General features: G+C 42.8%; 1 protein-coding gene across 1 annotated transcript; it reads left to right on the top strand.

Moving 5' to 3' along the window:
- Positions 1–3,306: 3,306 nt before the first annotated feature.
- On the top strand, positions 3,307–12,058 carry rab31 (RAB31, member RAS oncogene family). The gene is made up of 7 exons (XM_080011052.1): positions 3,307–3,564; positions 4,384–4,463; positions 6,590–6,671; positions 9,354–9,425; positions 9,720–9,826; positions 9,945–10,054; positions 10,586–12,058. The coding sequence occupies exons 1-7, from the start codon at positions 3,529–3,531 to the stop codon at positions 10,678–10,680; spliced, it is 582 nt and encodes a 193-aa protein (XP_079867178.1). The 5' UTR covers positions 3,307–3,528; the 3' UTR covers positions 10,681–12,058.
- Positions 12,059–12,784: the final 726 nt, after the last annotated feature.

Here is a 12,784-nt window from a genome sequence, read left to right as displayed (position 1 = left end):
GTGACTCCACCCACTGAAACAGAGAGCCAGGAACAGGATTTAAGAGGTATGTTAGAATAGCTCTAATGCAAAATCTGAGCGTTATCTTCAGCAAAAATTAAAAAAAAAAAAAGTTTTGGGGACCTCAAAGACCTATATTAACTTGTGTAAAAAGGAGCTTAGTGTTTTAACTTCCTAACAAAAACGTCACACTCTTGACCTCTGACCCGCCTCCCTAGTGACTGGCTTGTGTTTACCTGCCTTTCTCTACCTGTCAGTTTGCCTCACTTTCGTCAAATACTCTCGCTAATGAACTAAGGTGTTTAAAAACTTGTATAAGCAGGAGCATGACCCCCATTAGCCCCAGAAGTCTTAAAGGACTGTAAGGCCTTTAAGGATGACTCACACATACAAGGATCTCCTCGCTGCAGATGAAATGTTACTATTCCAAGTTGTGAACTCATCTAATTTCCACCGCCTGCGTGAAGCCCATGAAAGATTTGAGGCAAAATAACACCAGCTCCATCAGTCAACCCACCCCCACTACCCAGCGCATTATCCGCTTACCCACCGGCCTCTCTGACCACAAAGATTTCAGACCTGCACCCCTGTTCATGCGGCATCACTGACCGGCGACATTTTAAACACTCTGACCGTAGCTGCGACCTCACCAGTCATAGGAACTGCACTGAAATGGCACTGGGGGAAGAGTTCAAATTTCCATTCTCACTCTACAGGACCTGTCAGCAGCTTCTGGCGCAGTGTGCCATCATATCCCATCATATCGTAGCCAGAGCTGCCCCGTGTCACAAGCGTAGGTTGACCCCAGGTCGTTTCCGGACCAAAACGGAAATACCGTCAATCTTTCGGGATAAGAGAGAAACTGGTGCACGAGCAAACTCAGGACTAAGCAGAAGGGCCTCACTCAGGCAGGGTTACAAATACCAATGACACAAAACACAGATGGAACACATTAAATCACAATTGCGGGGACAAAACATTCATGTTGGCCTCTGCTGGACACTGGAGGAACTGGCAGGGCTGGGAACCATTCCTGACACCCTGAAATATTTCCGTTCTTATTCTTTCAGGGCCAGCAACATTTTTTTTTTCGCACCGGGGAACTCTTACTCTGCAGCTCCGCCGCCACAAGTTTTCCCCCAGGGCTCAGTGCTGGGTCCTCTGCTCGTCACTGTACATGCTGCCCTTTGGTCGGGTCCTCCGCCGTCACGGTCCGGGCTCCCGCTCTTAGCGGCAGCTTTCTCAAAATGAACAGTGACAAGACCGGTCATGCCGGCGGGCTCTTCGACCGCCCAAAAGAAGCGGCGTCAGTGTAGATATTGACGGCTCCGCTATCATCACTCCAACTGAGGTCAGGGACCTGGGGGTCCTGTCTGACCCCTCCCTAATCTTCCAACCCCACATAATGTGGCATCGCAAGGACAGAGTTCTTCCATCACAAAAACACTACTTGCCTGTGTTTGTTTTCTCCCATCATCCCAAAATGCGTAAATCCATCAGGCACACCAATGACCTCCTGGATCAATAAATCTCTCCCACCCAGCACCCGTCAAACCACCGATAACGTGAAAGCGGCAATAATCAAACCCCCAGAATATGATCACAGAACTCCTTTTGTATCCCCCAGTGTCCATGACATTGTGTTGTAACCTGCCAAGGGACTGCAGACGAAAATGAGCTGAACCTAAATCTGGCACAAATACATCAAATGGCAACAATTTTACATTTACATTTACATTTAGTCATTTAGCAGACGCTTTTATCCAAAGCGACTTACAAGGGAGAATAACATTCAGCTACATTGCGACAGAGATTAGTGTAACAACAACATTGGTGTAACAATAAATACTGCAAGGTGGTGCTAAGTAATTGTAGGTTAGGACAGGAGGTACTCACTGAAGAGCTGGGTCTTCAGGTGCTTCTTAAAGACAGAGAGGGAGGTCCCCGCTCTGGTCATTTTTGGCAGCTCGTTCCACCAACGTGGAACTACAAATGAGAATAGCCTGGATTGCCGTGGCTGTATGGCCGGCAGAGCCAGGCGACGCTCATTTGACGAGCGCAGCATCCGGGGGGCAACATGTGCTCTTACAAGAGCACTTAAGTAGGCGGGAGCATTCCCAGCAATCACTCTGTAGGCCAGCATAAGAGACTTGAACTTGATGCGGGCGGCTACAGGTAACCAGTGGAGCTCGATGAGCAGCGGAGTGACATGTGCCCTCTTTGGCTGGTTGAACACCAGTCGCGCCGCCGCATTCTGTATCATCTGAAGTGGCTTCACCGCACAGGCCGGCAAGCCTGTTAAGAGGGCGTTGCAGTAGTCGAGACGGGACATCACCAAGGTTTGTACCAGCAGTTGAGTGGCATATTGGGTCAGGTACGGCCTGACTTTTCGGATGTTGAGTAGTGCGAAGCGGCAGGACCGGGAGACGGCGGCAACATGGTCCGAGAATGTCAGTTGGTCATCAATAATGACACCAAGATTCCTTGCAGCCTTGGTAGGAACACCTTTTACTTTAAAGGTGCAGTGTGTGGAACTTTATGGAACAGACTTGGCAGAAATGGAATATAATATTTAAAAGTATGTTTTCCTCTGTGCATACTCCCATGAAAATGGGAATGGGACGTTGTGTTGGCGTCACCTTAGAATGAGCCAATTATATCTGCATTTGGAGCGGGTGCACTTCCACGGAGGCCGCCATGTTGCCCCGCCATGTTTCTTCCACGGCAGCCCAGAACGGACAAAACCCAACACCACAGCCTTAGAGAGGGCCTTTCGCGGTTTTTCCCCCGGCCACCGTCTCTCCGCAGAGGCCGCCGCGTTGCGCCGCCATCGCCGCGACATCGCCCCTGGACACCGTTGGAAGCCTACGCACTGCACCTTTAACGTTGCACATGGTCCAAGTTAGTTACGAAGTAAATAGCCAAAAATAAATCAACACATACACAACTGAAATAAACGACATATCGGGGCATTGTTATTATTATCATCACTATTATTATTATTATTGTTTATTTTTATTATTGTTGTCTTTTTATTATCACCATTATTATTATTATTATTATTATTATTATTATCATCATCAACATCATTATTATTATGATCGTTATTATTATTATGATCAATATTACATTGTTGTTATTATTGCTGTTGTCACGGATTCGCTCGGACGCAGCTTGAAAACAGCTTGCGGGCAGCAACCGGAAGTGACGTTGTCGCTCCCTCGCGTCAAAATTGCACATTCTCGTCCCAGCGCGAGCGCCGCCCACGCCCGCGGATCGGACGCGTGAGGCGCCGCCAGGCAACACGTGACCCCTGCGCGTCACCGTCGCTGCTCCGCCGCCGCCGCCGCCGCCGTCCCGTTAGTTCCACCGGCCGAAGAGACGGTCGGGCCGCGCTGGGGAGGGCTCCGTTCCGCCGCCGCGCCGAACCAACCCACCCAGCAACCCCCCCCCCGGGAAGCATGGGCGGACAGCGGCGATAGGAAGGACGCCGCGGGGGCTGGGTTGGGAGGCTTCATCCGCGCTGCCATGGCCATCAGGGAGCTCAAAGTGTGTCTTCTGGGGGTGAGTGGCGGGTTTTATTTTTTATTTTTTAAACGGATTCCTCCGGGGGAAAAAAACAAACAAAACTAAAACCAAACAAACCCCCCCCCCCCCCCCAAAAAAAAAAAAAACAAACAACCCCCCACGGTGCTCTCCGTCGACAGAGACCGAGTGGAAAACAAAACACCGCCGCGGGCCGCTGTGTCGCGTCGTCGCCCCCCGCCCGCATGAGGCTGCTTTTTAGTTCGGACAACTTTTGACGTCCGAGGTTGAAGGGTTTTTAAACACCGGCGGAATGTGGGTCCCCGGCTCCCTTTTCGAGGCGTTTCTGACGTTTTTCGACCGTTACGTCATCGTCCCGTTTCGTTCCTGCGGAGTTTGCGAAATGACCGGTGACTCTTTTGTGAGGAAAGAATAGAATATGAACTAAGCCGGGGCTCCGTGGAAACTTTTCTTCTGCATTTTTCTTCAGAGCTTTATTCGACTTGTTTGCTTTTCTATTAATATTCATATTCATATTATTATTATTATCATCGTTATTATTATTATTATGATTAGTACGTATTAATAATATAATAATATAAGTATTATTATCATCATTATTATTATTGTCATTATTATTATTGTCATTATTATTATTATTATTACTATTATTATTATTGCTGTTGTCATGATTATTATTTAATTACTTTTTTTGTATTGCTGTTGGACATTGCTCATCAGTTGCACAACACATAGGGTCAAGCGATTTCATTTCAAATGAGAATGTACATTGCTCAGTTACTTCACAGATACTCACTACATCTGCTTGGGTGTTGTTTTTTTGGGGGGGTTTTTCAGGACACGGGCGTCGGGAAGTCGAGCATCGTGTGCCGTTTTGTGCAAGACCACTTTGACCACAACATAAGTCCAACCATCGGGTAAGAGCTCCACAGCACGGCCCTCGAACATGGAACCACAGCTTGCGACGACCGAGTGAGGCAGGGAAACATTGCATAGCGATAACTGACCCTTCTGAAACAGGATGTCGCCCATAATGCAGAGCTGCACGCATGTTGCGTACCGACCACGCAATCCTTGGTCAAAATAGGCGGGTACGAAAAGCCAGCGGAAACTAGGCAAAAACAAAAATTATTGCCATTGGATCATGGTAAACAATAACCATGCCCGATACGGTGCTCATGTGCCATACTGGTAAAAAAATACTACGATACTCAAACCCGAAAACAATGTAACGTAACGTGGTTGCGTAGTTGACGCTTAAAAAGGAAAGCGACAGGAGGGAAATGTGGGCTTTTTGGAGGTACTTTAAGGTAAACAAAGACTGGATGAGTAATTGATCTATATTCTGACATTGAGCAGACTGTGTATCTACGGCTGTCACTACACAGCGTCTGCTCTGGTTGCTCATGGTGCAAAGGTTCGACTTTTTTGAGGCTCTGTTCCTGACGAGTGCCTCAGTAAAACGAGTTGTTCCATTGGATTCGGTCGGTTTAACGCACGGTGAGCTCCAGTGAACAAGAGTGAGAAGAGTCGGTCATTTTATTCTTAGTGTTTTTTTGCAATGATTGTAATTTATTTTGGAATGTAAATACCATATAAATATAATATAAATGTATATTTGCATCTTAAAAGTGAAAGAGACTTTGATTTGAAGTTTGAACTGGACATTTCCATGTTAGTTATACGTTGTGTCCTAGTAATACTCAGTGAGAGTTACAGGTTGAATTCTACTGAAACTTGGTGACAGTCCATATTCTATTTTATTAGAACTCTGTGACAGTTTCATGTTCTATTATTGTTCCATAGTGAATAATGAACAATAATAATCACAGTGTCAAAATGAGTAATCTCATTGTTGTGGTAACTGAAATATGCAGCAGTAGTCTGTGTGTGAAGCTGTCCAATCAGGTGAGCGTGATCAGATCACAGGATGTATTTGTCATTGACGTACAGCAGATATACCCAACGAGACCAAATGATGAGAAAATTAGATTTCTTCAATCACGGATATAAACTCAAAATGATCGGACGACAATGTATAAGTTATTTAAGCGTCAATGATTTATTATGACAAAATAAATCCGAATCAGCAGGTCAGATTTTTTTTTTTCGTAATCGTCCAAGAAAATAGCAATGGGTGCATCTCTAGTAGGTAAACATGTTTGGTAACTTTACCAGATGATGCATTTCAAGCGCTATAGCCTAATGATATGAATTAGTATACTGTATATACTGTGTATATTTAGCTGTAGTAGCTCACATACGATGTAATTCACCTCATTAGGAGATGACTACGGTGTGAATAACTGGAGTCATTTAGCTGCAGGAACTCAAACACCTCGGAGACTCCCTGTTTCACTTGTGCTGCCCACAGTATTTTCCCACGGTTGCCAGGTCTGCTGATGAGAAGATAGTAACGTGGAAAGATCAACCCCATAGAAACACTCACACTCACAATTATGTGAGTTTTTCAGTGCGATTTCTAAATTGAATCATATCACAATGCTATACTGCGTTTTCCTGTGGGATCAAGTTAGCCAGCACACGCTGATGTTGTTAAAATAGGGCTTGGTTCAATTACTTTGGAAATATAGTTAACTGAAGTTATTTTGAGAAGACTTTGTAAAAAAAAAAAAAAAAGGTGGACGATGATGCGGACGTAGTAGTTTACTTCAGCGTAAAACAGGTCTACGAACTACGAAAACACGACCGGGATTTGAAATTCATTCAATAACCGTGTGAAAATGTTTGTCACTTCTAAATAATACGAATCAAATCGCGCTTACACGATGAACTCTCAACCTTGTCACACCCTCATCACACCTCTCAACATCTGGCAACGCCGATAACGAGATTCGCACAAATGCCGAAATAGAATAATCGGAGCGGTTGGTATTTGATGGACGAGGTTGGTGTCACGACCCAGAAAGTCAGTCTGTACACATAAAAAAAACAAAACCACCCGAGTTTCTCTTTGGCGCCTTCTCGGCATCCCATAAAGATGGCGGTCAAAAGCGTCAAAAACTGTCCTTTCCGTCCACAGGGCCTCGTTCCTCACCAAGACGGTGCCGTGTGGAAACGAGCTGCACAAGTTCCTGATCTGGGACACGGCCGGGCAGGAAAGGGTGTGTACGTCCACAGCGCGCACGCGTCTCTTTCCATGGAATAACGCTGCATTTTAGGTCTTTTTTGAGTTTTGAGGTTTCACACAAACAATTCACACATTACAATCTATTTGCATAGTGCCTCAGTCAGGCATGATGCAGCTGGAAACAGCACAGTCCACCAGGGGTCAAGGTTCATGAGGCTGTCAGGAGGTTATACAGGTTATCAGGACAATACATCATGTACATAAGGACAACAATACATAAGGACAATACATCATGTGCATAAGGACAACCGTACGTACGGACAATACATAATGTACATAAGGACAACAATACATAAGGACAATACATCATGTACATAAGGACAACAATACATAAGGACAATACATAATGTTCATAAGGACAACCGTACGTAAGGACAATACATAATGTACATAAGGACAATACATAATGTACATAAGGACAACCATACATAAGGACAATACATCATGTACATAAGGACAGCCGTACGTAAGGACAATACATCATGTACATAAGGACAACCTTTCGTAAGGACAATACATCATGTACATAAGAACAACCGTACCTACGGACAATACATCATGTACATAAGGACAACCATACGTAAGGACAATGCATAATGTACATAAGGACAACAATACATAAGGACAATACATCATGTACATAAGGACAACAATACATAAAAACAATAAATCATGTACATAAGGACAACAATACATGAGGACAATACATAATGTACATAAGGACAACAATACATAAGGACAATACTTCATGTACATGAGGACAACAATACATAATGCAATAAGGACAACAATACGTAAGGACAATACATAATGTACATAAGGACCACAATACATAAGGACAATACATAACGTACATAAGGACAACAATACATAATGTACATAAGGAGAACAATGCATAAGGACAATACATAATGTACATAAGGACATAAATACATAAGGACAATACATCATGTACATAAGGAGAACAATACATATGGACAATACATAATGTACATAAGGACAACAATACATAAGGACAATACATAATGTACATAAGGAGAACAATACATAAGGACAATACATCATGTACATAAGGACAACAATACATAAGGACAATACATCATGTACATAAGGACAACAATACATAAGGACAACAATACATAAGGACAATACATAATGTACATAAGGACAACAAAACATAATGTACATAAGGACAACAATACGTAAGGACAATACATAATGTACATAAGGACAACAATACATCAGGACAATACATAATGTACATAAGGACAACAATACATAAGGACAATACATTATGTACATGAGCACAACAATACATAAGGACAGTACATCATGTATATGAGCACAACAATACATATGGACAATACATAATGTACATGAGGAAAACAATACATAAGGACAGTACATAATGTACATAAGGACAACAATACATAAGGACAGTACATCATGTACATAAGAAGAACAATACATAAGGACAATACATAATGTACATAAGGACATCAATACATAAGGACAATACATCATGTACATAAGAAGAACAATACATAAGGACTGTACATCATGTACATAAGGATAACGATACATAAGGACAATACACCATGTACATAAGGACAACAATACATAAGGACAATACGTCATGTACATGAGGACAACAATACATAATGTACATAAGGACAACAATACGTAAGGACAATACATAATGTACATAAGGACAACAATACATAAGGACAGTACATAATGTACATAAGGACAACAATGCATTAAGACAGTACATAATGTACACGAGGAAAACAATACATAAGGACAATACATCAGGACAAAAACTTGGAGTGCCATTTATAATTTATTGACCTTTGTATTTATATTGCTTTAACAACTTGTTTGAGTCTGTGATATATTTCTACAGGGGTTTAGTTGGGCTGTGCGTGACTGTCTTGAATTTCTCGACCAGAATTGAACAAGAAGGTAGTAGGAATAAGGCTTATTTCTGCCTGTTTTGAGTAGTACATGAGTAAACAATACATAAGGACAGTACATAATGTATATGAGCACAACAATACATAATGTACATAAGGACAACAATACATAAGGACAATACATCATGTACATAAGGACAACAATACATAAGGACAATACATAATGTACATGAGCACAACAATACATAAGGACAGTACATAATGTATATGAGCACAACAATACATATGGATAATACATAATGTACATGAGGAAAACAATACATAGGGACAGTACATAATGTACATGAGGAAAACAATACATATGGACAGTACATAATGTACATGAGGAAAACAATACATATGGACAGTACATAATGTACATGAGTAAACAATACATAAGGACAGTACATAATGTACATAAGGACAGCAATGCATTAGGACAGTACATCATGTACATAAGGACAACAATACATAAGGACAATACATCATGTACATGAGGACAACAATACATAATGTACATAAGGACATCAATACATAAGGACAATACATCATGTACATAAGGACAACAATACATAAGGACAATACATAATGTTGTGACGACGTGAATACAGTCCAACGAGGAAGCATTTAACGTGGAAAATGATATTTTGCATATTTTGCAATATTTGACTATTATTTGTTTTTTGTGTTTACCTGTCTAGTTCCACTCACTAGCGCCTATGTACTATCGGGGGTCGGCAGCTGCTGTCATCGTCTATGACATTACCAAACTGGTAAGAGCGGGGAAGGGTTTTGCTACCTCTACCAAAAGGGTTTAACAGTCTATGGCTCCACCGTTTGGGTTTAACGTGCTTGAATCTGCCGTTTATCACCACGGCGCAGCTCACTTTAAGCTCGTACCAGATTGAAACCACAGCTTAACCACGTTTCCAACGCCGGATGAAAGTAGCCCGGCTCGCATTCCGATCGCTCGCCTGCGATCCAAAAACAAGAAAGGCGGAGAGGCGGAAGAGGAGAGAGCCGCCCCACCACGGCCAGCGCTGACCCATCTCCGCCCCTCCCCCCAGGACTCTTTTCAGACACTGAAGAAGTGGGTGAAGGAGCTGAAGGAGCACGGCCCGGAGGACATCGTCGTGGCGATAGCGGGGAACAAGAATGACCTAGGAGACATCAGGTGCAAACGCTCGTTTTGTATTCACGAGATTGGTTCATGGTTTTTCCTGATCGTTGATATGCTTTTTACTTATTTTCCATGTTTTGTTTGTTTTTGTTGTTGTTTTTTTTTTTTACAGGGAAGTGCCTACGAAGGAAGCCAAGGAGTTTGCGGAGTCGATTGCAGCTATTTTCATCGAGACCAGTGCCCGAAATGCTGTCAACGTTCAGGAACTCTTTCAGAAAATCAGTGGGTTTTTGTGGTTCTTCATCATCCTGCTTTGTTATGCTGATGTCATATGCGCTAATATAGCCAATTCAAATTCCTGGTACATAAATAAGGAAAATAATAATTTTAAGTAGAATACATAAATAAAGAAAGTAATAATTTGTAGTATAATACATGAATAAAGAGAATAATCATTTTAAGTAGAATACAAAAATAAAAAAAATAATAAGTTGTAGTAGTATTTACTGGGTAGTTTTGGTTCATTTAATTTGGTTTATCTACTACTATATAAAAAAAATTAAGAAATACAGCAGCCTTGTGTCTATTCTTGTGCCAAAATGTACAGCAACGTTGGATGGACGTGATCTGATGAGTAGAATTGTACACGTCCCATGTCCCACTGTGAAATAATTAGAGTTTTGATCGTGCTCAGCACGCACTGCACAATGTTTAATAATAAACAATGACATAATGTGACTTCTTCATATGACTGAAATCTTTATTATTATTATTATTATATAAATTTTTTCTTTATTCTGTGACGTAATTTAGGCAAACAGATCCCGCCGCTGGAGAACCCCGAGGTGGAGAGCAACGATTCCTTCAAGCTCAGTCGGAGCCCTCCGTCTGCCAGGCGATGCTGCTAGTGCCAGAAAAAGGGCCGGCGGGATTGTCTTCATCCGTTATCCCCTCCACCCCCTCGCCGCCGCCCCCCACCGCGTGCAGCACACAGAGTCGGAGTGGCTGGGCTTCCACTCTGACCGTTACCCCCACTATGCAGGAAACACTAGAAAGGTATCAGACCAACCGACAAATCAGGTTGCTGTACATTGTTATGTAGCGTGCGCGCCGACGCCGACAAGCACACAGGCTCAGGTTTGTCTCCCTCTGGTGGTTTTATCAAACAACTGCAACTGCAAGATGCTTTTTCTTTTCTGTTTTTGTTTTCTATGAGACGATTAGTCTTTTTTTAGAATGGTACATAGCACGTAAGGGAATAGAAATGACCTTTTTTGGTGAGAATAATGTTCTATGACCATTATAACTTAAAACTCAAGAACAAATAGTTATGAGTCGTTTAGTTTATGTCACTGATGAACCTTTTTAACAGTTGGACAGCTGCTTTGTAGGGCCCGTCATTGCACTGTGGCTCTTAAATGGCATATTCTCAAATATGCTGGCAACTGCATTGTCTATATTTTATGTATTTTGGCTGTTGTGTGCATGTATTTATGTCACAATTATGAAAATTGATCATGATAATAGTAAAAAAAAAAAAGGGGGGGTTGTCAAGATGTAATCTCCAAAAATTTAGGTCTGCTGTGGCTTTACATTCTGTGTGTCACATGTTCAGCCTGACACCGCACCTTATACTCGAGGTTTCACTTTCGCTTCAAAATAACGATTCATGATTTGTCCTTGTTTTTTTTCACTTTCCAAGTTCGGCACAGGGAATGTTTTTGCCTCGGTCGTACCCTACATGGCTCAAACCATTACCCCGACATTAAGAGAAATTGCACAAAAGTGATTCTTTGTCGGGTTGGGTGTGAATGGCTGCATCCTACAGCCGCGGTGTGTCTTTGTTGAACCACTCGATGGATTTAAAACAGTGCCTTAACAGCAAAGACGTGATTAGAAATAGTGTTAGTGTTACTTTAAAGACAAAATACTGTATTAACTCTTAAATAATGGTTTTGCTCGAGGAAAATAGCATTCCTTTAAGATTATTTGTTGCCCTTTCAATGAAATTTTGAATGCCATCAAATATCATGTTTATAGTTATCAAGTGCCTTTTTCTTTAACTTTTTATAAATACATTTTATATGACCGGGATGGAAGAAAAAAAAAAAAGCATACTGCTAGTAAAATCCATGCATTACTAGCCACCATCAACAGTAAAGACTAACTCGTATGCTTAAAAGAAATCCAACTTGAATGTTCCTTTTACATAAAGCCATGTCATGTTACCCTGTACTCTCTGATTAACAAATGTACTTTCATCTGCATAATAAAATATTCCCGATATTTCTATTTCCCTTGGAAAAGGCTTTATCCACTGCGATCGTGAACATGTCTGCTCTAAAAGTAACGGCAGCACCCCGGAGGACCAAGTTCTCGCTCCGGGGAGAATTTTACAGCCTAGGGGGGGGGGGGGACAAAGGCGACCAAGCGGGTGAAACACCTCCAGTGCTGTGCTGCTGGCCCAAGCGACTCCCCGCGGTGGCAGCCTGCGACGCGGTCCGGCCCGGCGGCCCTGAACATGCACCGCACCCGCCGGGACCTCCCCGGGGGGTGGGGGGGGGGCAGCATGCCGGGGCCACCGGATGAGCCCTCCTCCGCCCTCGGCCTGCGGGGGGGGTGGTGCGCGTATCTTGTCACGGAGACGGATTCAACTGCAGCCAGTCAAAGGTCTCGGAGGGAGGGGAGTAATTCCACTCCCACCTCATTTGACTGGAGGCAACGTCCACGTCCAATCTCACAAATGTCGCCAGAATTCCAGGAGGGGGCGGGGGGGGGTCATTCATTATCTTGATGTTTTTTTTTGTTTGTTTTTTTAATTCCATTAAATTATTTTTACGTTCTGATCTCTTGCATAAATAAAACGAAGCCTTCTTTTTTTGTCAGTCATATAATATAATTATGTTACCGGGCTAAATTTGGACGGGATGACTACGAGGGAAGCCAGAACCTCCTCGTCGTCTTGCTGTCGTTTTGGGTTCTGTTTCCCTCTCGCTGGGGCGAAACCTCTGC

Source organism: Zeus faber (assembly GCF_960531495.2).
Source record: "Zeus faber genome assembly, chromosome: 12".
Lineage (NCBI taxonomy): Eukaryota > Metazoa > Chordata > Actinopteri > Zeiformes > Zeidae > Zeus > Zeus faber.
Note: the sequence above shows the minus strand (reverse complement) of the source record. Positions and strands in the feature narration are given on the sequence as shown.